This window comes from Accipiter gentilis, chromosome 19 (assembly GCF_929443795.1).
Source record: "Accipiter gentilis chromosome 19, bAccGen1.1, whole genome shotgun sequence".
Classification (NCBI taxonomy): domain Eukaryota; kingdom Metazoa; phylum Chordata; class Aves; order Accipitriformes; family Accipitridae; genus Astur; species Astur gentilis.
In genome coordinates, this window is record NC_064898.1 from 12829373 (window position 1) to 12855948 (window position 26576).

Here is a 26576-nt window from a genome sequence, read left to right on the forward strand (position 1 = left end):
TATTTATGTGACAGAATTTAGATACCTTGCATATCCTTTATCAGTAATGAACAGATCACATTACCCCCAGCACCAGTATACCCTAGAAGTTTTTGATATACTGAAATAGAAATCTACCACTGAATTAATTAAAATTAAATAATAGACCAGAACAAAGTCTGAGCTGTGTCTCTGACTACAGATTAATTAATACATAACTTAAAAGAGTGGTTTAGGCAGCTAATTGCTGCATGATTGCAGATTATGGAATTTCCTAGTGAAACACACATAATAACAGGTCCTAAGATTAAATTTTGGCCTTGTTATACTTAATAAAACCTCACCTTTGAAGCCCAATGTAATTGTGCAGGCAGAACAAAAAAACAAACTCTCTGATTACTGAGGCTGTTGAACTTCATCATTTCCCATACAGTCTACTGGTCACAAGTTAGCAATTAAGGAGAGGGAGTACTTTCCCATTTACAAGAGCAGTCTATCAAACACTACTAATAAGGGGAGATGATCTTAGTTATCTCATCCTGAAAATCAGTCAGCCTAGCAGAGTTAACATGCTTGCATTTCTTCATCAAGCTCATTTTGTGCACTTTACCATTTAAAAGCACGACAAATCTCCAAACAATCTATTTGTATTTCTTCAAACAAAAATTACGTTAGCAAATTACAAATTCAGAAAGTAAACATGTAATAAAACACTTTGGTACTCAAACAATACACAAATATATATGCACATCAATGTTTCTCAAAATGCAGTTCATCAAACTGCTGTAAATCAGTTAAACATATGATATAATGATAGTCGCATACATAAATGTGACTCATGCCTTTTCATTAAAATAACCTTGCTACATGATGCTTTCTACTGACTGCCACAAAGCATCACAGACCTTCCCTCGCTTAACCAAATGCAAAAGATGATTCCTTGAACAAGCAGCAGACCCCACCCTAAACCTGGTGCTCGCACGTTACTTTCTGCAAAAAAAGTCTAGAATAATTGCTGTGAATCCTTTCTGTGTATATTCTTTAATCTTGTCTCACTTTTTGAATAATATCTTTCAGGTCTGTTGAGTTTAGCCTGCCAAGTGGCCTCCCATGTGGTGGTAGTGCCTGTCCTGGTGTGATGAATGCCTCTTGACAAGCTCCCCAAGTTACATAGAAGATATCTATGAAAACAAAAGGAAACATTTGAAAGTTTAGGTGCTCAGCTCATATGCTATCTGATTTGATCAGACTGATTTGATTAGGCAGTTCCTAAACAAATATTTCAAGTCTGTGTAGTATGCCTCAAATGGTTTACCTGCCATATTGTCCAGAACATCTGAGCCCCAATCACCTTGAAACACTTTCATCAAAACATTATCAAATACATGAAGTCCTTTCATGCCAACAATTTTGTCACGGAACAAACGACATGCTTCGTAAGCAATGATTTCCAATACATAGTCTGCAGTTTGCATCAATGATCCTACAAAATTTAAGGAGAGATATAATTTTATATATTTATAATAAATTTTACATTTGTCAAATTTGCCATTTCAAAATATGAGATTGAAAATGAGTAAGTGAAACTACATACCAGCAGGAGAACATCAGTAAGGAAGAAATAAGAGAAAAACGTAAACATTATGAAGTGCTTTTTTTTTTTTTTAATTAAAACAAGTTTAGTGCCAGCATTCTAATGAAAATGAACAAGGTGTTGCACACAAAGAATAATTAAAAGACAAAATTCCAGGCAATGAAAACAAGAAAATCCAGGACACTTAACAGGGAAGAGAAAGACTCATAACAAATACTAAAATAATAATAAATACCCAAAACAGTCTGTATTATAAAATGCTACTAGAGAATACAATATTCTTCACAAAAGAAGGAAGGTGAGATGAGTAAGTGGCATGCCATATTGTTCATCACTGAAAAAGCATATGCACATGTCACCTTCAGATACAAGAATGGAGTCCTTAAATGGGCTGAGATTACCCATTCATTGATTGTCAGTGTAGCTCTTCTGACCACATTCAAGCTACATTTATGCCATCTGATGATCCCAGAAAATAAATGGAAAGCAAGCACAATATTTTTACCACTTCCATACTCTTTAAGCAGCCCTCTATGTAACCCTTTAATTAATGTAAGAGCTAAAACACAAATATGGAGTAATTGCTCATGATCTAGTAAAAATAGCAATTTTAGAGAAAAAAAAAAAAAAGATTAGAAAGAAGCCTATGCTGTCTATTTGGAAAAGCACAAAAAATTTAATATCTTTACAAATTTTACCATTTCCAAAGTTAAGGAAAGAAGAACTTTCAGATAAGATGATAATTATCGAGCATTCCCAAACTATGAGAATATTTAGGCTCTTATATAGATATATGTAAACTTTTATACAGATAAGTTTTCTAAATGTTTTCTATGTGTTTAAGGGTGGTTATATTCTTCTTTTGTTAAGTAGGTCATAGATGATGTGTATCAGTTGTAGTTCCACAGTCACCTCAGAAGGTTTATACAGCTAAGTATAAAAAGACAAGCATAAGAGGCAAGTCTCTGGGAAACCAGAAGACAAGACATGCTCCAAAAAAACCCAACCCCAAACCCCCCAAAAAACAACAAAAAAAAATGGTGGGGAGTAGGGGGTACACTTCAAGTTCCCATAGTAAAGAATGCAGTCCCAACCTACTAACACCCCGTAATCTATAAATAGCTCCCACACATATTTTAAAATATCACTGGAGTTTTTTAAACTTGTTTACTATATGTTATGGAATGAACTGTTAGGCATTTTTTCCCTTTACTGAGTTACAGACAGTTCACAGTTTTTTAGAAAGAGTACCAGAGGTGAATGAGTTGCATGTGGAGTTAACAGTAAGACTAGCATCAATAATAATTTAGGCCATTTTAGAACTGCTTTATCAATGAAAACCAAGTAAGTGACTTACCACCTGCTAAATCATATCTGAATAAACCAAGAACCCACTGAGTAAGAATACGTGGTGTAAAAAGGTAATGACTGTAGTCATCAATTGTGAATTTCGCTCGTACCTAAAAATGGAAGTTAAGACGGAGGGGAAAAAGTGATGGTTTAAAATGTAAAGCACCTGGAAATGTAGTTTTAACTTTTTCTAAAATACCAAATAAATTAGTTTTCTATTTGTTCTATATATTTAGATCTTTTATTAATGTGCTCTTTAGTTTTTTTTGAAAAGCACAGAGATGAATTGTTTAAATCTTGTTTTCTGACCACAAAAGATTTTCTCATAATGAGAACATTTCTTCTGTACTGTTTTTGATGCAAACAACTGCACATTTCACCTACAACTGTTAGTGTAATATTATTAGACAAAACACACAATTTTCTTAAAGCAATACCAAATATAAAATGCAAAGGAAATATGTAAGCATAGTAAAAAACTACCTAAATTGGTAACACTTGGTCACTACAAAAGAGTTCTTATAAAAATACTATCTCTTCCCCAGAGACGATATTTGAATTTGCAATTATATCTTTAATTCAAATAATAATGGCCTTCATCAGTTATTTGGTTCTAGTATGATGAGATTTAAACTTAGATTTCTTAGAATATATTGATAATATCATATGAAACTCCTGCTAACTGGTGCATGCTAGCCAGTCACTATACCCACATTCCAGTCATAAAGATCAGTTTTATATCATGGTTCTGTGTAGGTGGGGATATGCATACATTCTTGGAAAATACAGTAAGCACTTACATCCCCCCAGTAAGGCTATGTACATGATTAAGAAAAGCAAGTGCTTGAGTGTTTTGCTAGATAGAAGTCTGTAAAATTTTAAGTGGAAGGATAAAATGAACTTGTGTATCTAAACACCTATTTTTAACAGCGTAAAATTTTAATAGGTAGTCCTTGATGTGCGTAAAGGACTCCACCCTCATCTATCTCTTCTCTATTCATAATAGCATCCATAACATCTGAGCACATAATAATCTCTTGAAGTACACTGTCTCCTCATCCATTAAGTAGGAAAACGCTACTATCCACATTTTACAAGTCAGGAACTGAAAGCATAGATAGGTTAAGATGCTTGCCAAAATCAGACAAGAAATCTGTGGGAAAGCAAGACCACTTACTGCTTACTCAGTTTGCCTCTAATACCTAGGATTCTCTGCAAATAAGTAGCTCTAAAATTGATGTCAACATTATGAAAAAGATATAAACTTGGATTTTAATACTAATAAACCTTTTTATTCTCGTTAATATCAAAAGCTAATTATTAAAAATAAATAAATAAATCTGAATTCTCCACCTCCTTGAAAAAAGAAATTGAGTTTCCATACCTGTTCATATACTTGAACCATAGATCCTGCTAGCTGATGTATTTTTGGTAAGGAACCCCAAACAGGGTGATTCTTTAGGTTTTTCTGTAGTACAGGTTCCAAGTAGGCACTATAAATAGTTTGCAGTTGGTCTCTTTCTGGATAGCTATAAAGGAAAAAAAAAAGTAATCATTATGGACTATCATAGTTTTTTTTTTTAATTAAAAAGATTCAAAGTTATACATACAATTACTAAGAAATTTCAATGAATAGCAGCTCCATCCAGCAACTCAGTAAAATTATCATTTTACTGCATTAGGCCACCCTCAGAAATTTTCTTAATAGATCTGTAAATGTGTTCAAACTTAAAACCACCCAAACAAATTTCTTTTCAATTTCTCTAATTTTGTAACCAAAGAGCACCTTCATACAAAACTGCAGAAAGCAGTTTACTGAAAGCAAAATCATCCAACAGGAAACATATTTCTAACATTTCACTATCAACAGGTAGATATAGATTGCTCCTTAGCTGGTTTCTAGTGCCAAGAGGCTCCGAACAGCACCGAATCTGAAGATCCCAAACTGTTAGAAAAGATGAAAGACTAGAATAGCCACATCTTCATATGGACTAGATTGAGCAGAGGCCCTACAAACAGAATCTTGAGTTCTGAGTGTCAAACTAATTTCCACATACTTACTCAATTGCACAGACACGAACAATAGAAGTAAACCTGGAAGTAAGTTTATGTCTTCCTAATGTTCCTCCAGCAGACATAGAAGTGACAATCTGAATGTTTTCTAAACCAACCCATTCCAGATTTTCATCATAAAATCCTTGATATGTAAGAACCTTTAATAATCAAATAAATATTTCATTAAAAGAGAGCCAACAGAGTATTGAAAAAAAATTTAAAAAAATTAGTGAGAAGTATACCATTATTACTGTTTTCTTAATTGCCAGAGGTGTACTACCCCTCCCAGATTGGTGACATCTGCAAACTTGCTGAAGGTACACTCTGCCCCATTGTCAAGATTATTAATGAAGATGTTAAACAGGTACTGGCTTCCAACTAGACTTTGTGACACTGATCACCTCCCTCTGGGCCTGGCTGTTCAGCCAGTTTTCAACACACCTCACTATCTGCTTATCCAGCCCATGCATCAACAGCTTTTCTGTGAGGATCTTTTGGGAGACAGCATCAACGGCCTTAGTGAAGTCCAGGTAGGCTATACCCCACTGCTCTCCCCTGTCATTTCATCATAGAAGTTTATCAAGTTGGTCGGGCATGACTTGCCCTTGGTGAAACCATGCTGACTACTCCTGATGATTTTCTTGTCATTCATATGCCTACTGCATCACAACTCACTGAGGCGAGCACTGTCTGTATTTACTTATGTATAGAAGCCAAATAAAAATGGTATCTTAGTTCTGGCTGACACCTACACATTCTAAGTACAAACAAAACTAATGTCAACACAGAAGCAGGATGTTAACTTTAAAAATAATCAATGATAGGTATTTACTACATACACTAAAGTATTTCCAGTATACTTAAAGTCTTTTTATAAATAACAGACATAAGTGTTCACCTGCTGTAGAAAAGCCACGAGAGTGCTTGTTCCCCATTTATCAGGTTTGGGTAGATTGATATCCTTTAAGTACAAAACAAGCCTTTCACAGTCCTTTGGTCTGTATACTCGCCCAGTGTTTGTACTGATTACAATGCAAGTTTGATTTAATTTTTGTAGAAGCTGTTGAGAAGTAGTTTGTGCACTGCAGTGAATGGTAGCAACCTGAGTTGATCGGAGTTGAGAAAATGCATAATGAAGCAGCATCCTAAAAAAGCAAATGTGTACATACATATAAACTTAAGTAATACATAAATGCATTAAAATACTGTGTATCCAAAGATATTGTATAGTTTTTGAATTAATATGCATATACTACATACTGTATAAATGTAGTAGGTGATGCATGAAGTTTGCTGAATTAAACATTCTTGCCTTTAAAATTGTAATATTTTTGATTCAAGAAATTCAATAAAAGTGTAGCATACAGCTACAAAACAAATACCTAGCCTAAATACCTTGTATATAGTGATCCAACCCAACTAAATAAGGAACCTAAGATAGGCAACAGGATGAGCTAAATTCAGTTGCCTGCACACAGGCATCTAGTGCCTCTTGAAATGAGACCAGATACCTCATGTGCCCTTCAGCTGTTGCTCCATGACAGCACAGGTTTTCCAAAGGTCCTGTTTCATATCTAAAAGCCTCATTCAGATGTCTTAGATCCATAGTAGCAGCCTGAAACTTCCCTGAAGGTTTGATTCATTAGTAACCTAAACAAGTGATATTCTAGCAGAAGTCATATGATAAAACCATTATAACAAAATATTACAAACTTTGTCAAATAGCTAGAGGTATATTTTGCTTAAAATTTTGCTTAGAATAGGAAATACTTTTTACCCCTTTCCACATCCTTCAGGACCCACAAGAAGAAATGGCTGCTTATTGTTAAAGTCTAGCCAGGGTCTAAAGTAATCTAAACCTCTTTGCATGTCAGGGGTTTGGATGACGGGAAGTGTTTGAAGATTACTGAAGTCATCAGCTGTTAGATTTTCAGGTTTTTTTAGCTGATATAGCATTAGCTGTCCAGTCCCAGTGTCATAATAAGTGTCCAGCGGCTTCCTTGGATCTGGTGGAGATTCTTGTGCCCAAGTGAAGATCTTTAAAAAAAATAAAAATAAAGCTTCTGTTAAATCCATACTCCTAATGACAAGATCTACAATTTCAAGATAATCTAAAGAATGTTCAAGGAATACTTCTGTAAAATTAAATATTTAATTCTTCAATTTCATAGTTTTAAGGCTGCCTTTGAAAATTCAATCATGTTATGCATATGCTTTATGATTTAAGTCCTTAACAGTAACGTATTACTCTTCCACATATTACTTTTTCATAATATAAAGAACATAAAATAAACTGTATTTAGCAAAGCTTTATATAAACTTTTATTTTGTATTAGGCAACATACTTAATAATAATCATAAGAATGAGATGACTCCTTCACATGCATGAATAACTAATTCCAGAAACTGAGTCTAAATCTTTACCATCTGCCCTGTACATATGTTATAGCTCCAGGCTGTCTTTTGGAAGGAACTATTTCCTTCTCTCCAATACAAAACCTAAGTGAGATTGTGGAGATAACTATCTCCAGGGTCAGCCTTCTGTAGACACTCTGGACCAGCATACCCACACAGTTTTCCAGCATTATTCCCCAGTCCTTGTGCCCTCAAGTATCTACACAAAGACAGAACCTCACCCCAGTGCATAAAATACATATCTTCAATATAATGCTGTAAGAACATCTCCCAAGTGAGGTGCAACAAAGCCCTCACGTTATTATTTCAAGCATCCTGAACAGAAAAAAAAAAAACACAAAATAAATCTGTATTACATATACACAACACATACACACACACACAGAGTCTGCTATAGTGGGTCCTTGCATAAAACAGTATGGACAGAGGCCATTCTGTATCTCTTGCTGCAGCACTAAAGGGTTGCTATCTGAGCTGGATGCACTTAGCGTTATCAGTGACATATGAAACATTCCTTTACTTCTCAACTATTTCCCTATAGACAACGGAGACTGCAAACAAATTAGAGCACAGGTTAGAAGACAGAAAATCACTATTCCTACTACATATATTCAGAAATTTTTAATAAACTTGCAGAAAAATATTACCTCTTTTGCAAATTCTTGTCGTGATTTCATGTTGAGATTGCCACCAAGACCACGTAACAAGTTAATAATAAACTGTCCATGATCAGTACAGCCATGAAGATGAGACAGTCCATTCATCACAGTTCCAACTAAACTTGTTTCTACCACAGAGTCATTCTGTAAATTGCAAGTGGTGGTAGATTTAAATATATTCCTAAAAATAAATGTGATGTATTGCTAGCCGACTATTACTCATTGCTCTTTGACACTTCCACAAATGAGGAAAGATCTCAACACTGCTGTTGTTCTAGAAAATTCACTTGACATGAAATTATTTTTAAGCATTGATTTGGAAGTTTTAATTCCAGACTATGTACTGATGTAATTTAGGATAAGCAATCAGAAATTTCCTTACAGATTTTGAGAATCTGTAAGAAATCAACATAACTGTATATTGGAAACCTCTCTCGTGAATGGGTTCTCTATGGATTTTGCTCTTTAACACCAAAGGGGATTTGCAGCCTCAGGATCAATGTCGTGTTTCTTCCTCTGTATCCACCTGAAGATACTTTAAAAGTCTAAAAATCTCCATAGGTGAAAGAACCAAGATAGGAAATAATACTAAAAACACAACAGGACCATATACATTCCTCAAGGGGAGATAATGCAGGTCTCCCAATCACTAGCTTACTGGCCACAGCAGTGGGGCTATCTCCTAAATAACGTTTTGTGCAACTCCTTCAGAAGAAGGGGAGGCTGGGAAGCATCTAGAATCCTTAAGAAAATCCAGCATATGCAAAACAATTATCTTGATGTACGTCCCAGAATCACAGAATCCAGATAATGTACAAGGTTTTGGACTATTCTTTTTTAATATTGTAATTACATATTACCCTTCGCCTATTAAAACATCTTTCAGTTAAGGTTTTGAGAAGAATACTAAAGAGCTAAAGTTATATACTTAAATCCAGGACAGATTAGTGGGAGCTGTTAAAATTCAGCATTCTGAATAATCAGATTACTTTTTTAGATATGCCTCTATCAATTTTTTTAGGTATCTAGCATTACATTTCTCCCCAACCTATTAGAAGCTTCAGTCTACAACGTGCAACTTTTCAAATTTTAGCTATTTTTTTTGTTATAGACAATAACTTCAATCTAGAAAAACAATTTCTTCATTTTTCCATTTTTTAGTTTAGACATTCAGAACTTTCAGATCTTTGAAAACATATAGAAAAATGTCTGGTATGGAATATTACAGACAGATACTAAGTTTCACAGAAATACATGTATTTCATTAGTTAAAATTGTATTAAATATTTCAAAACTTTAAGTACAACAATCAGTTTTTGGAAACTGATTAGAATAGTTCCAGTATGACTCTTATCAAGAAAATAGCTATCGAAAAAGTAGTGAGACTTTTTTTACCTTAAAATTTAAAAATTAATATGAATGGTATCTTTAGTGTTAAACTAGAAAAATGGATCATCTGTAACAGAAGCTGAAATTTGATTAAGTATTCAGTTACTAACCTTCTTCACAACCCAGTTTAAAGCCTTTTCAAAATATTCCCCAATCCAATTTTCAAGGTTATATCTGCATTTTTCAGGCTGACTTCTTAGCCAAGACTTTATCAGAGAATTAAGATCTGTATCTTCATCACTAAGCCAAACCAAACAAAAACAAGAGTCAAATACAAGGTATCCACATCTTCACATAGACAGGTTCAAAGCAACAAAAAATTCTAGGAAAAGTTCAGGGAAATACTTTCAAAAGAATTTCTAACCAATATTTGAGCTCTCTAAGGGTCACACACAAACAAAGAATCCACCATGCCTCTTTCAAGAAGTCTGAGATGCATTAGCCAAAAGATTATAAGATGACAGCGCAAAAGGGACATGCAACCTAAAGCAAACTTCCCCAGTGATTTGCTTCATAAATGTAAGCAAGTAATTAAATTGCTCCACCCACTACAGACTATCTTTCAAGAAGAGTAAGTATATATGCTTAATTTAAAAGTATGTAATACTCCTGTAAGTTACCTCAGAAAGATCATTCCCATTCGAGATATTGTAGCAGGAGAGGCACAGCTAAGGTCATGAGTTTCAAATATAAAGTTGACATTTGAGCCAAACTGAATTCTTTCTCCACTGGGCATAGTCAACAATCTATTGTCGTCCAAAACAGAATTCAAAGATTCAATCCATTCAGGATCAATATCACCATCACAAATTATCCATGAAGTAATATCTATTTCCAGACACAAAAATAAAATATCAAACTGAATAAAAACACTTAAAGAATATAGCCCCTTGCTATTTTAACACTATTTAATACTATTCCTTCATATAACTTAAATATAGGCTCAATGAAGATATTCCTTACATGCTTTACCTTCTACTATTTTTATTATGTATGCATCAGTGTTCTTGACTATGATTGTCACCAAAAGTTTTTCTTACCTTATGCTATCCACAAATAATAACATATTATAAAAATGTAACTAAGAAGAAACAATTTCAGTAATTTAAGCATAATGGTGTATAACTCCCTCACAAACATACCTTGGGGTTCTCGTACCACTTGTCGAGCACTATTTGTAAGCACGCCATCAGACCATTCTCTGGTATCCATGTCAATATGGCCTAGCAACTGATGTCGAGGCATAGCTTTGGGATTCATAGTATACTGTTTCACTACTTTGCCAGTTCTACCAAGTGCTGTCTTTAACATCCGCCAAAGTGTTGATTTACCTCCACCACTTGGACCTACAATAACTACACCCATTCTTTGACGCAGTTGTTCATATAATTCCAAAGCCTTCTTGATCTAGATAATAAAAGAGATAATGGCTATGTGGAGTTGTAAGGCTAAATCAATCATGTGCTTTTTTAATGTTTTTCCAATTTACTTTGCATGCAGTCACTTTGTTTCTGTAATTTTTTTAAACAATAGATATTTGCAGAAGTAATTAAAATTATGATACTAAAGAATATAAAGAAACTTGTTAGAAGCATTTCACTGAATTACTAACATAAAAATATCAGCCCTCTTTGGGCATATTTTTACTGAAAAATCACTGAACCTTTAGTCACAAAACTACTATATAAATAAATAAAAGTGAGGCACAGAACTGCTTGATAAAACCAAATGTTCATGTATTTCTTTCACTGTCCAAAACATTTACTGGTGTTTGTACCTGGCTTGAATGAAACTGTGTGTCACATGTTCATATCTTAAGTTACCTTGCACTATTTTTCTTTCAGTTAGACAACTGATCTACCATGCTTCAAACATGTATTTTTTTATATACATGTAATTAGAATCTAACTATCATTCTAACTTATTTATAAAAGATTTCTTTCAAAAGTAAACAGAAATGAGGCAAATGAATGTAAAATTAATCAGTTCTATTTCAGAATAACTCATACAATTTTGTTGCTGTAGTTGATGTTTACCTGGGTGCTTATAATTTCCAAGTTTGCTTCTTCAAAGACTTGTTGTAAAGCTGTAGTTAACTCAGCATACTCCACATCTTTAAAATCAATGCCAGGAAATACATCTTTAACCAGTGTATCAAAACGTGCACAGTCTGCAAATGTAAGCTTTGACATGGTATTAAGCCGCAGAGCTTGAACCACCACGTGACTTTCATTAACTGGAAATAAAAGCAAAGAAACGAGATCAGTTTAAGCTGTTTGTTGGGGTTTTTTTCCTTGGAATATATCAGTGCTTGAGCCCACATTGCTAAGACATCGAAGGTGGAATCACAGTGCACACTACATTCCAGTTCATGTACCACTCTACTTGGATGTTAGATGACTGCCTTACCGTACTGTAAGTATCATATATGCTCACAAATGCATTCCACACAGATATGAGATGGTTATGATGCTGGCCAGATAGTACATAATAGCCTTATGATTAAAGTGGGACTAAGAGTAGCAGTGCAGAATAGCTTAGTTGTTAAAGCAGTAATGAAAGAAACTAAGGACCTGGATTCTAGACCTTTACTGTGCCAGAGGCAGTTTGAAGTCACATCTCTAAAGTGCACCCTAATTAACTATGAATATTCCAGAAGTAAATACTCTCCACAACTCCTCTTGAATCTGAAGTACCATGGAAATGTGTTTTGGGACAAGAACTAAAACACCCACAAGAAAGCTTTACTCTGCCAGAAAAATAAAAATACTCACCATGGGAAAGGCACAGGGCTCTGATCTCTGTTTTTTTTGCTTTTTTAATCAAATTACTTCCTCATGTAAAACACATACATTTTCAGAAAGCAAGACTAGGAACCCCAGGTGAAAATCATCCCATGTTTCTGCCATCCTTCTGAATGCATGATTCGCCCAAACCAGAATGCACTATAGCCCAAATTCAACACAAGGGACAGAAAGTGTCCATTCCCTAACGTCCCTTTTTCCTGCAGCTTTTTCCCAAATGTTCCAGAGGTTAAGGACTAGTATACCCTTCCCGAACTTAGAAAAAGTTCAAGGTTTTTCATCCTGAACAATGTCTTAAATGCAAATGCTTCTACAGGCAAATTTTTCTAGTTAGCATGACAAAAGGTTAAGAGGAAAAATGTTGACTTTAAGGAACTTGATTTAGAAAGGTTGAACTGCTTTACTAAAGAAATAATACAAAATTTAAGCAACATTTAAGAACATGGCCAACATTTTCATAAGCCAAAGGATTTTGACTCAAAGATACAAGCAGACATCAAGAAACAGGAAACTGCATTTGTTGGAAACATCTTAAGCTTCTCAAGCTAAGAGATAAAAGATTAAAAAAACCCAACAAACAAACAACAAAGGAAAAACTCTGGGTTTAAATCATAAGCTAAATCCATCCATCCTGCCTTTCGGAGGGTTACGGAAAATTATATTTTAAACCAGACCAAACAATTTTCAGCAGATTTCACATAACTAAACATGAAGCTAAAATGTCATAGCAAGGAAGAGTGATAGAAATGTGTCCTAAAACACATCGCTGGTAATTCTTCTTTGGCAGATCCAAACAAAAGTCAATTAAAAATTCTTTAAAGTTGTCAGACCATTTGATATGCCAAGAGTTGAAAACCATGGCCATCTCTAAAACTTTTCAGATATATGTTGTTTAAATGAACAAAAAGCAGTAGTTGTGTCCTAAAGATGTGAAATGCCCATCCGTCCACACTTTTAATTCCCATTCATTTAACATCTAAATAACAGCAATCATTCAAAAAATTCTTAAAAAAGAATACAGTGACCCTGTCTAGTCCAATACATTTCTATCATTTCTACCCGTCCTTACATTTGTCTCTGTCTACCAATCCGAATCTAATGCCATGTGACAATTTTAGCAAACCTCAACTTTCCTGTCCTAAGCCAAGTGAAAACAAGAGTCTTTGAGAATCACTCAAAATCATCTCAGATAAAAGTCTTGTATCTATGTTCTTATTATATAAAAGCTCAATCTAGAATATGACAACAGTCTTTTGTGATGTCCTTATGAAGGAGGACTTGCACAGATGTTTTTTTTCTTTTCTAAATTGCCTCCAGATCCAAGCCACAGCTTCTCAAAACTCCAGTGAAGAAGAAAGCTGTAGTGAACGATATCTGTACAATATCCTAAATAATCAAAAGTTTGGTATGGTCAACCTTACTTTCTTGCTTTGCTTCACTTTTCTTCAGCTGATGAAGACGACTGCCACAGCCTTTCAAAACAGTCTTCAGTGCTCGTAAACCCCAATCATAGTGCTGCTGTGGTGTCAGAAGCTCCCTAAATTTAAAAACAGCAATACTGTAATAAGCTTTAGGTGACAGCACCTGAAATTTGTTTGGCAAATGAACATGCTCACAATATGAGTCTGGGCAAAAGAGAAACTGATGAGTATTTGGAGTGCCATCTGAAATGCATTACAGAGATACAACCAATGACACTCCGAAATTTTCAGAGGGAGTATTCAACAGCTAATGTATTTATTATTGTCCCTAACAGCACTAATTAAAACCTCTGAACTTTGTTCTCTCTAATATGCATACTTATAACCAAAGTCACTTGTATTTCAACAATTTCAAGAGTCTAAATTGAACACAATGCTTGTGAGTGTTCATATGCTCACATTCATATTTAGTGAGCATAATGGGAGCAGTTCTTTGCCACCTTGAGATTATAGCTGTATTCCAGATATTTTCACACCTGAACGTCCCAATATATTGCAATATTTTTATTTTAAAAGTTAAATTATTATCTACAGAGATTTGCATAGTATACCATTCAGAATTAAGAGCTGTACTGAACGTAAAACTCTAGATGACTCCAAACCTGTGGTTCTATGTCTAGTTTTGTTTCTGATGCATAGCTTTCTGCAATATCCAAGTCATAAAATATTACAGAAAATTAACAGAAAGTATGTGTAGATTGTATCCCTACAGTCATGCTTTGGCATAGACTAGATGGAGAAGAAACAAGAACAGCAGTGAGATAACCACAAACACCAATGCTAAAATAAAAGCAGGAGAGAAGAGAATTAGAAAGGTAACATGAGTAAGTCGGGGGGGGGGGGGGTGGCGCATGGGGAAGCTTACCTTGCCAGACTAAAAATAGCCACCAATTTTCTACCAAGTATTTTAGCATCCTTAAAGCCTTCTGAATACAAAATCACTTCTGCAATGAGTTCATTGTCTGGATGAGTCATAGCAACTGGCCTGAAAAGTTGTTTGAGGTTATCAGGCAGCTTTTGTCTTCCTCCATAACCTTTTCCAGCAGGATTCAGAGTGATAAAAATTCCAGAATTATGATCCATTTCAACCTAGCATTAGAAGTGCATTGTAATAGCATATTGTCACATGAAACAGTATTGAGAAATGTTGGGTGGACTACGTTTAGTTACAGTAGTCAGCTTTTAAGTTTGACCTGGTTGTTTATAGGCTATTTTTATAAGAAGAAAATAAGTAAGTTTTGCTGTACCTTTTTGCCAAGCATCTCACATACAGGACTATGTTTCTTCAATGCATGTTGAATTGTCTGAATCTGCATGGATACTGCAGACAATACAGCTTCCTCAAGTCTATTGAATTCATCAAAACAGCCCCAGGCACCACACTTCACTAAGCCCACAAATATGCGTCCCATTGACTTCACATCAATGCCCTTAAGATTAAAAAGGATACTATCAAAATTCAAATAACAAGAAAATAACGAAAGACTGTCTTCCCAACTATTAAAAAATATGTCATTACAAATAGCCACAAATTTCTAATGGAAACTGACAAATTATCAAAAGTATTTCTAGAACATAATATTCTTTTATGAAGTATGAGCACAGATACCCATTTCCTAAATTATACAGAACCATATTCACCTCATCACAATTAAAGACTAATACTTGTCTTCCAAGGAGTCCACCCAAGGCCTTCACTGATTCTGTCTTTCCAGTTCCAGCTGGACCGTATGGATTTCCTCCAAGGCCCAGCTTCATTGCCTGAGTAAGAGTTAGGTAACACTTATCTGTCAAAGGTGTATAAACAAGTTTAGGGGAATTACCCTGCAGAAACAAAACAAATTACATTGATTGGTAGACAAAAATTATTGACAATGTAATTTTATTAATTTCATTCATAAATCATTAATCTGAACATATAACACAACAGTCAAGATTACTGTCTCATTAAGTAGATTAATTTGTTTACAGTTATGAAATTTTCCTGATTTTCTATCAAATGTCAAAGCATTGTGCAAATTTTTTTAGAATTACAGAAAAGGGGTCAACAGACGAAACTGCACTCTAGTATATAAAAGTAGTAAGCATATTAGAAAATATTTATATTATACTGTAGCTGCTTTACATACAACTTACATTTACCCCATCAATAACAAGAATGAAAATGATTACCCTATCTTTTAATATTTTCTATGAAACAGTATGCTAAGGACACAACAAAGTTGAAAAAAATGGCAACAGCTGGGAGGCAACCAGCAGGATGTGTGAAATGAGAAAGTGACACATATATAAAAGCCATGAGGTAAAAATTAAAAATACGACACCTGATATTCATAAGTATATTGGAGTTCAGCATCTACCATCTGAACATAACATCTTTGGTCTCTTATGTAAAATCTCAGCTGTTTCTTCCAAGCCCAGTCTTCAACACTGTGAACCTGAGCTTGATTTAGCTGCTTCACCACATCAATGTTATGAATGATATCAAGAATCAGAGCTTTAAGCTTGAGCTCAAGGATTCCTGATTCTGCAAATAACCACAAAAAAAAACCAACACAAAACAAACCAATCAGAACAATGTAGTAAGGAAGATACACATTACCCATTCTTAAGTTCATTGTGCTGCTTTCTATTATCAGCAGATCTTATTCAGATCATGTTTCAATTATATATAAAAATATTATTTATTATCTAAAGCAAGCAGCATAAAATCAGATCCTGACAGAGAATGTGAATCATCATGTAACTTAGTCATTTAGAAGCAATTTTGTCTGCCTCTGAGAGAGAGAGAGAGAGAGAGAGAGAGAGAGCGAGAGCGAGAGCGAGAGCGAGAGCGAGAGCGAGAGCGAGAGAGAGGGGCTTTTCTGGAAACCAATTTATTCCAGGAGTGTTTACAGCTATGTCCACTTCAGTAATCAGTGTGGCACAATCTGTTAATAGATCTGCTGTGGATCTGAAAACCATACTACATGCACTCAGGAGATTTTACTGAGACTAATTAGGGTGATGTGGAATGAAAGTTCATTAGCCGATTGTCTGTGTTAAGTGTACTCTGAGAACGTATTGTTTAATTTAGTTTCATTTGAAAGAAATCTAGTTTGTGTGCTCCTATACCATTCCATGATGGGAATCAAACCAAAGTAAGTGGGGATATTCAGGCAACTCACTTCAAAATCACACCTATTGTCCAAAATAAAAAGTTACTGTAAATGTATTATACAATAGATGGAATGAACACTGATATAACTGATGACATTTGTCCAATGGCTATAGAAAGAACACAGAAAGGGAGCTTAGATGAAGAACCACATTTACAAACTGCTGACGGTAGGTGATATGAATCCTATTCCTAATTAATATACCAGATGTTAACAGTTCATAAATTCTAAACTAGAATTTAATACAGTATGCAGCTATACAAATGTGGTGGAAGATTGTCAATTACATGTCAAATTGAGTCTTTTTATACATACAAGGTAAGAGTTGTTGTCACCTAACCTAGTCTATAGAATTTTACATCTGAGGTAGTCATTCAAAGCCTCCCTTCTGGTAAAAGAGATGAATAAGCACTCAAAGGCATAATTATTCTAACCCATTTTGACTATAGAAGATTCAGAAAAATCATGTCTTGGGAATAACTAGTTTATCAGTTTTGCTACAGAGGTACTCAAGAATTATTAGTTCACACGCAGATGTATACGTCTAAGATAGAAAAAGAGAATGAACTATGCAGTTGTACAGAATATATTGGCATGACATAATGTACCTCAACTGCTGTTTGGCCAGTTTCTGTGAAACATAACACTAGAGCACAGTTCAGCAGGTGAGGACAAATTATCAGTAAATATATAAACCAAGAAAACATAAAAAGTTATTAAAAAATTAAAGAGGTTTGCAAATATATAAATGCTCCAAGATAATATTTAATCTAAATAAACATTCATTGTTCACTCTGAAATATTAAATACACTAATCTTGGCAGTAATAGGTGGGTAACTTTATGTAACTCAACCTTATGAACTCAAATTGAGACAGATTTATAAAATTTCCTATTTAAATAAACAGAATGTTAAACACTATACAACTACATAGTCATTATACAGAATTATATATTAATTATCATTTTTATACCTGTACTCCCAGTATCTTCTATACTAGTATCCATGCTAGTATAATGTTCCAGTTTAGCCATGAGTTCTACTTCTAATTGTTGCAGATTATGGTCTTTGATAGCACTTTCAACATCTTCAGTGAACTGAATTTGTTCTACCAAGGAAAGAATCTTTGGAAGAGAAAGTTCAAATTACATTTTATAAATAGAGAAGCATAAAGAAAAAAGTTTTTCAATTCATTTGTAATTGCCTATTATGTCTGATATTTAAAGTATTTTACTTCATAATTTTTAAACAAAGCCTTACATTTGCTATGCTCTTAAGAAAAATATAGCCATCTTAAAAAGTGACAAAATTTAGCAAAAGCTTGCAACGTAATCTAATACAGCAAGCCCCTTAGCTGTTCTACAGCATAAGGTAGCAAATTTTTTAAAGTATCTTTTCCCATTAATGATATACAGATGGAAACTACCATATTGTAGGCATGCTGAGCCCATATTCAACAGGCTTAGGAGCACCCCTGACTTTTTGTGTCACTGATCTGCTAATACAGTATTTTGTATTCTGTTTTCTACCACTACTTTACGTTCACTGGAAAAGCCCTGTCTGAGCTATGAAGGTTCAGTCAAATTTGGAAGCGGAAAGATCTGTAACGAAAAATTCCACCAGTTATGCCAATCTGAAGATTCATAACAGTAACTACATTCTGGGAGACTAACCAGCAGTCCTGTGAGGGAGTGACAGACAGGATTACTGAGCAAAGGGCATGGGGTGATGTGACAGGAAGGGATCGCAAAAAAAACAACAAATGGGGCCTAAGCGGGGTCACCTCTAGCACTTACATGTCAGCAAGGAAGTGCCTACAAGACAGCATTATGGAGAAATTCCCCAAACCCTCTCCAGAAACTCAGCATTCTGGGGCGTCTCTCTAAGATGCCTGTACACTAATGCACGCAGTGTGGGGAATAAACATAATGAATTAGAGATCTGTGTGAAGTTGCAGAGCTATGATCTTGTTGGGATCATGGAGATGTGGTGGGGTGGCTCCCATGACTGGAGTGTCACAAGGGAGGGATACAGGCTCATTAGGAAGGACAGGAAGGGAAGACAAGGAGGGGGAGTTGCCCTTTACTTAAGAGAGCAGCCAGAGTGCATGGACCTCTGTCTGCAGATGGATAAGCAGCCAGCTGAGAGCTTATGGGCTAGGATTAAAGAGAGGACAGGTCAAGGTGACACTATAGTGGGCATCTGCTACAGGCCATCTGACTAGGAAGAACAGATAGGAGCAGCCTCACATTCACAGGCTCTGGTCCTCATAGGGGACTTCCACCACCCTAATACCTGCTGGAGGGGCAACACAGCAGGACAGAAGCAATCCAGGAGGTTCCTGGAGTCCATGGATGACAACTTCCTCTTCCAAGTGACAGAGGAGCCAATGAGGACACGTGCTTTACCGGACACAGCCCAGTGAAGGGCCACAAATATGATGAAGGGACTGAAGCATCTCTCCTATGAGGAAAGGCTGAGAGACCTGTGACTGTTCAGCCTGGAGGAGAGAAGGCTTGAGGAGGGATCTTATCAATGTCTATAAATACCTGAAGGGACAATGCAAAGAAGGCAGAGCCAGGCTCTTTTCAGAGGTGTCCAGTGACTGGACAAGAGAAAAAGGGCACAAACCTAAACACAGGAGGCTCTGTCTGAACAGTAGGAAACATTTTTTTACTGTGAGAGTGACTGAGCACTGGCAGAGGTTGCCCAGGGAGGTGGCAGAGTCTCCTTTCCTGGAGACATTCAAAACCCATCTGGCCATGGTCCTGGGAGAAGCAGCTCTAGGTGGCCCTGCTTGAGCAGGGGGGTTGAACCAGTTGACCTCCAGAGGTCCCTTACCACCAGAACCATCCTGTGATTCTGTGTGATTCCCTCTGCTAGTGGTCAAAATTGCCTAAAACAATTTCATGTTCCTGACTACTTCTGCTTATACAGCTAAGCTTTAGAGACTATTATTTTAATCAGATTCAAAAAGAGCTTTTTTATGTTACTAAGTCTTAGCCGCCCTGCATGTAACATTCACTACCAACTAAGATCAAGATTTACATCAAATATAATAAACAGGTGGATGTCAGATGAGGTGCCATGTAAAAGACATGAGTATTTCAAATGTTTACAAAAGAATTATAAGAACACGTATTTTTAAGAATTTTTCTATAAATTAATAAAATGGATTTGTTTGGGGTTGTTTTCTTCCAAATCTATATGAATACTTCTTTATGAGACTTCAAAAAACAACAGTATTTGGTAAATTTAAGATTACACAGTGGCATTACTGGATCAACTACTACCTGGGAAGGAAATAGCGATGGATCAATTGAACCTTGTGATTTTTTTCCAGCATCAACACAGTCAATTAACATTTTTTTCAGGGTCTCCTTCATTTCCAAAGCCAAACTATTTAGCCACACCTGACAAAAAGATAAAAACACCTCAAAAGTTACATTACAAAATAATTTCTCAAAGATGCTTCAACTATACTTGGATGTGATTTTCTTACCTCCACATCATTTGACAGAAGAACTTTATTTCTAAGTGGCACAGTTTCTCCTTCTACAGACTTCATGGCAACTATGTATTTAAATTCTTCATCAAAGCTCACACTATTAATGCCTATTAATCAGAAAATGGCAATGAAGTTATATATTGTTAAAGTCAAACATTAATTCCTTAGTCTAGTAGCCAAAAGAGAGTAAAAAAAAGACTGCAACAGATTATTTAGCTTCGAAGAATCTTATTTCTAAGTAAGTACATTTCACAAATGAAGATTAATGCATTACCAGCAAAAAGTTTCTTAAGATGAGACTGGATAACCAGAGGATTCGTGGACTGTCCTAAAATTTCTAGTAAGTCATCATCTCCAATGAAATAGAATCTTGGAAATGCCAAGCGCTTTTCCTATGTAAAAACAAAATAAATCAGTTTTGTTAATTTAAATTAAAACTCATTGACTTTCTTTATAGAAAGCTATATTAATGTCAGCTGTACCTCCAAAAACTCATTCAAAGATCTCTGACACCTCTGAAGCTGGTCAAGTATGGTAATTAAAGTATTTCTTATTCCTGTCCAGGCATTCAATGATGTTATCCTACTGTCACTCTTGATATCTGACATAATGGATCTTGACAGAAAAAAATGGAATAATTCATAAAACCACCATTACAATTTTAATCTGCATATGATATACAAGTAGTTACATAAATAAAAATTAAAGCATAGGTAAGTCATATAAATATCTGATATATAACTTTCAGATTTCAGTATTAATAACAAAACATTTCAGAATTCACATCAATGTCTCCAATGTAATTTAATAACTGTTTATCGCTAAAATTTCTCTATCCAAAACAAAGAAAATTCAATTCTTGACTTTTATTTCCTTCTAAGAAGCCATTGTAACTCAAATCAAGACAGATAACGGTACATATCTTTCTACATTTCTAAAATCTCCTCCCTTTTACTCTCCTTGACTTCTTTGGAACAAATAAACCATCTGTTTCTTCCAAAAGTCCATCTATGTACTTTCTTAATGAACACAGTGCTTGTCTTCCACAAGAAATGACTCTTGAAGAAAACAATTACATCACCTCTGCTTCTGTTGACAAGATTGATCTTGCGTTTGCCTGCCTTGTCCGTGATTTTTGATGTTTTATGCGATTCCTTTCTTCACATGTATCCCATTAAATAAAACCTACGTTCCCACGTTTATTCAGATCTATGTCACTGCCACACTTCTATATCTACTGAATTCCTGTTGCTGACCTTCATCTCCATACATATTCCAACTGTCCCATATATTTTCACCATAAAGAATGTTCTAGCCTACACATGTCAAAGACACTGCAAAAAGTAAGTTGCATTCTATAACACTAACCTAAAGTCTTCATCAACTCTGTTAAAACGAGCCTGTTCTTTGGGCAGAGCTCCACGACCAAATATCGGTTCCAAATAGACCCATTTCCTTTGAATTTGGTTTAAATTCTGCAGATACTCATCCAACTCAGCCAGCTTTTTTTCCCAGATGGACACTTTATCTTCAAAACCTTTGTAATATGCAGAGTCCTTGAGGGACTGCAGAAGACAGCGATGATCTCCAACTTGGTTGACTATGTCCTTCCAGTCTTTAATAAGCTTGATAGTCTTGCCTTGACTATCTTCATAATCTGTTAATGTAAAGACAGCTCCAACTCCCCAAAGTTCAAGCTCACGTAATGCTTCTCTGATTGTGACTTCACCTTGGGCCCGACAATTCAAATCCTATTTAAAAGTATAAATAGATTTCATCTGAAACTAGAGCGTGCAATAAACTTTCCATTCAAAAATATAACATAAATTCTATTTCTATAGTAACAAAAATATAAATATGTATACAGAACAAGATATACAACATAAAATCAACCATAAAATAAAATACAGTACCTTTATTTGAAATTATTCATACCTTAAGTTCTGTTGCTTTTTCTATAATGGCATCTGTCACTTTCAGCAGATCTCCAAATAACAAACCTTCAAGTGTAGTGCCTCGGGGAAGACCCAGAAGACGAAAGAGATCCAGCCAATGGTCTGGAGAAAGATGTTCTCCTCTTAGGTATTTTAGGAGTGGAATTATCATCTATAGGAAAAATGCATGTGAATCCATCTGGTCTTTATGAAAATTGTATCTGTTTGATTACAAAGTGACATGATATTCAAACAAAAAAAAAAAAAAAATTACATTCTTATGCTGAAATAGTTTTTTTTCAATTCCTGGGTTTAATGTTTAGGCATATAACTGAGGAAAACTCACTGCTGAATGTGTGTCTGTGTAAACTGCAATGACCCTCCCATTCACTGTAAGGAACTAAAAGGTTCTCAGAAGTAAGTGAAATGTTCAAAATAGTATCAGAAGATATTTTGTTAAATTGTAACTGATTTTATAATAAGAACTGAACAATGAGCTACAGAATGGAGTAATACAAAACATTTTTTATTTTATACCCCTTTTTGTAATTAGCATCTTACTTTATATTTGTCCACTTCTTTTTGCAACTTTACTGTCATTACAGTATGTTCTTCCATCTTCCTCATTCTGTCATGCCAGTTAAACAAAAATTCTTCAAATAGGTATGTTTTACTCCTGCGTGAAAATCAAATATAAAAAGGTCACAACACCACAGTACTACAACCACACATATATGTCCATGAAAAATTAAGTAACAAAATCATACCTAAAAGTAATCCAGTCTTCTTTGGCTTTTTCCTGAAAACCTTGATAAAACTCTTCATACAATGTCCACACTTCTGCACAACTGTTAATATCTTGACATACAATTTTTGACAATGAGAAGTCAGGCTCTTCCAATTTAAAATGACGGCATTCTTCACTGAATAAAAAGATCATTGTATTATACATTACATTATTTCATTACACATTTATGGTTTAAGAGATGGTATCATATGGAAATAATTATACTTTTTTAAGAAAAGCCATTGGCTTCATTGAAGAATATTGCTGCCGACAGCAATTTCCTTAAAGTCTCCTTCCTGAATAGAAACAATGAATGAATACAAGGGATAACTCTCCTACACAGCGATTTTCTCCCATATTCACAATTGTTTTCCATAAATTTTCATTTCTTTCTCATTTGTGAGAAAAGTGAATTATTTTGTGCCTCCAAAAACAAAGCTTGAAAGAAAATGATTTTTAACCATTGTTTCTTCCTGTTAAATAGAAAGAACATGCTAATTTTATTTATTATGATATTTAAGTGCCAAACTAAGAATTAAATAGAAAACTTTGTCCACTTAAGATTTGCAATAATGAGCTTACTGAAAGTCGGCAACCAGTGCAAAAATCCCTTCCTTTTGCTCAACAGTCTATCAGATAGGATACTTACCCAAGAAATGGAAGAAGAGAGCTCTTGCCCACTTAAGTTACAAGTGGATTGAAGTAATAACTCCCTGTTCTTGGGCCAATATCCTAAAGCTTCTCTTAGAGAGAATCTCAGAAGTCAGAATCAAGACTTTAATGTACAGACTCCCTTACATGAAAGCTTAAGAGATTTCTTGAATTTTTCATTCCAAAAAGATTTCTTGAATTTTTCATTCCAAAAAACTCTACAAAAACTTAGCTTGAGAAATTCACATTATGTAAAACCAACAAAAAGGACCCTGAAAAACTAATGAGATACATGTAATACAAATAAAATTAAATTCCTTATATTATCTGTTGTGACAAAAATCAGTTAACATTTTCTGAGATACTATTGCTGCAAAAGATTCATACATAAATTAATAAGGTATACATGGAAATAAACATACATACATGAGCTTTTGTTTCACGGTTTCAAGTTCATCAAATTCTTTTTTTTTTTCCTTTATGATCTGAGCACTTTTCTCAAGCACGTCCTGGTCACCTGCTTCAATAACGTCATCACTTGGCTTTAGCTGATCCCAACGAGCTTTAAACTTTTCCAGGTCTTGAAGATACATATTAATACGTGAAATCACATTTCCTTTTATCATTTCAATCTGGAAAGCAAGAGTTGAAATTAAATTCCTTCAGTGGTTTGTAACTATGATCAAAATCAAAGTATCAACTTCAAAACTTGACTGAAACTTAATAACTACAACTTGATCGAAATCAAACTCAAAAAACTTCTTGTCTAATACCCTCAGAAACAGTTCACCTTTATTCTTCTGGTTTATTCAAAAAAGGCAGCACTAATTTATTTTTTTTTAATGCTGGTATTTGAGACCTATTTATTCAGCATATTCTACCTATTTAGCCTGCATCTTATAGTGCATAGAAAAATTGCTATATTTGTATGGCATATTGATATCTTCAGTAGAACTTCAAATGATGTCAGCAATTTGCCTATGGACTGGAATTACAGGACTTCACATACTTTAGCAAAGTTGTGTGAAACAAAAATAACAAGCATCAGTACTAAAAACATAATAAAGTAATAAAAATGCTATCTTTTCACTGTTATCCTGTTTTCCTCAGTTAACCACTGCATTCATTAAGCCATCTCTGTCACCAGAAAGTTGTTTGAGAAAGAAGTACAACAACATAACATTCATTTCAGCATCAGTTCAACTGAAGTTTCACTTAGTTATTGTTTAAACAGTCTAAGTATTCTTCCTTTAAAGGCTCTCCCTCAACTCAGTAATGTTGGTGTTAATGCTGAACCGAGAACATTTATGGACTTAATCTAAGAAAAAAATATTTCTGCAGACTTATTCAAAAGAATTTCAACATTTTTAGATACAATATTAATCTTTCATTATTACCTGTTCTGTAATCATAAGTTGGTGGCTTTCCATCATTAATTCAAATTTATCCCATGTAGCTCTTAGGTTACAGATAGTGTCCAAACCTGCACCAGCCACAGTTCGCAGAAGTTTGTTTTTATCTTCAGCCTCTTGAAATAGGAGAAAAATCTAAATTCAAATGGATTAAAAATATGTGTGTATGTAAAAATTCAGCAAATCCTATTTATCCAAACTATAAGCAAATACATAAGAATCATCAACTGTGTATGCACAGATTATATGCTTACATACAGCTGCTTTTTTAATACTGTTTATAGAATAACTTTAACACACTGGAAAAAATAGTATCTGAGGTATTTAGAGAAATTCTACATCTTATCCCTGACATGAGATACACAGAAGTGAATGTTTACTATGAAACAGCTAAGTGCCTCTTTCTATATTGCAGAGATCCACTCAATTAGATTTGAGCACAGCAGCAGAGCAACAGAATTCAGTAAATATCTGCATGTGTGCGCTGGGTCTGGCTGGGATGGAGCTCATTTTCTTCATAGCAACTCATATGGTGCTTTTGCTCAGGAACAGGCTTGGCATCAGTCCATCCATGGGAGGTTGTGAGCAATTGCCCACTTGTTTTGTTCTTTCTTTCTTCCATTTTTCTTTCACTTATTGAACTTATTGATCCCAATCCATGCAGTTTCTCACTTTTACTCTTCCTTTCCTCTTCTCCTGTCCCATCGGGGTGGGAGAGGCTGCTTGAGGGAGTAAGGAAGTAAGCAAGCAGCTGTTTAGTGCTTAGCTGCCTACCAGGGTTAACCCACAACAATACGGAATAACAAAAAGCAGAAATAGACACACTTCAAATAAATGCAAATTATATTCATATAAGAAAGCACAATTTTTTTTCACCTGATAATGGGAGAAAATTCCAGGTTTTTTCCCACATACTAACAGCCAACCAAATTTAAAAAAAAAAAAAAAAAAAAGAAAAACAAAAAAACCCCAACTTTTAAACTATGCAAGTCAGAAGAAACTGAAATAAACACATAAGGGTTTACACATTTAGCAAAATGTCCTGTTATGTATGTTTTCCTTTAAAAAATTAAGAGGTGACAACAGGCACAAATGCTAAGGAACAATACTGTTTTGTAAATTATAGAGAATTAATTATCTTCAACATCCAACAATTCTCCCAGAGTTGCTACAAAATGTGAATACTTATACCCAACCTAACACAGTCCTTACTGAGTTAGCAGCCAAACAGTTAAACTGCATCCAAGATAAAGATTAAGCTAAAACTGGATGTCTGTACATGGGCTTGTTAAGTGGGCATCTTAAACACCGTTATCACCAAAGAAGATCACTGAAACCAAGTTCCCAATCATTTAATGATAGAGGTTTCCAGCATTACTTGAGATCCCCTACTTTATCCC

The 26576-nt window shown here is 34.8% G+C and overlaps 1 protein-coding gene across 1 annotated transcript in view; it reads right to left on the reverse strand.

The window, feature by feature from the left end:
- The window catches only part of DYNC2H1 (dynein cytoplasmic 2 heavy chain 1), a 185788-nt gene that overhangs the window by 137400 nt on the left and 21812 nt on the right, over positions 1-26576 (reverse strand). Inside the window, exons 21-48 of the mRNA XM_049823214.1 lie at positions 25162-25311; positions 24191-24396; positions 23094-23249; positions 22888-23002; positions 22328-22498; positions 21761-22143; positions 20875-21007; positions 20667-20784; positions 20387-20499; positions 20178-20297; positions 17858-18008; positions 16051-16253; positions 15368-15550; positions 14974-15156; positions 14592-14815; positions 13667-13782; positions 11478-11677; positions 10584-10848; positions 10062-10269; positions 9552-9681; positions 8041-8196; positions 6756-7015; positions 5877-6123; positions 4985-5136; positions 4308-4452; positions 2931-3033; positions 1295-1462; positions 1036-1160 (exon numbers count right to left, since the gene is read on the reverse strand). Coding sequence (XP_049679171.1) covers positions 1036-1160; positions 1295-1462; positions 2931-3033; positions 4308-4452; positions 4985-5136; positions 5877-6123; positions 6756-7015; positions 8041-8196; positions 9552-9681; positions 10062-10269; positions 10584-10848; positions 11478-11677; positions 13667-13782; positions 14592-14815; positions 14974-15156; positions 15368-15550; positions 16051-16253; positions 17858-18008; positions 20178-20297; positions 20387-20499; positions 20667-20784; positions 20875-21007; positions 21761-22143; positions 22328-22498; positions 22888-23002; positions 23094-23249; positions 24191-24396; positions 25162-25311 — 4884 coding nt within the window. The remainder of the gene's footprint in view (positions 1-1035; positions 1161-1294; positions 1463-2930; positions 3034-4307; positions 4453-4984; positions 5137-5876; positions 6124-6755; positions 7016-8040; positions 8197-9551; positions 9682-10061; positions 10270-10583; positions 10849-11477; positions 11678-13666; positions 13783-14591; positions 14816-14973; positions 15157-15367; positions 15551-16050; positions 16254-17857; positions 18009-20177; positions 20298-20386; positions 20500-20666; positions 20785-20874; positions 21008-21760; positions 22144-22327; positions 22499-22887; positions 23003-23093; positions 23250-24190; positions 24397-25161; positions 25312-26576) is intronic.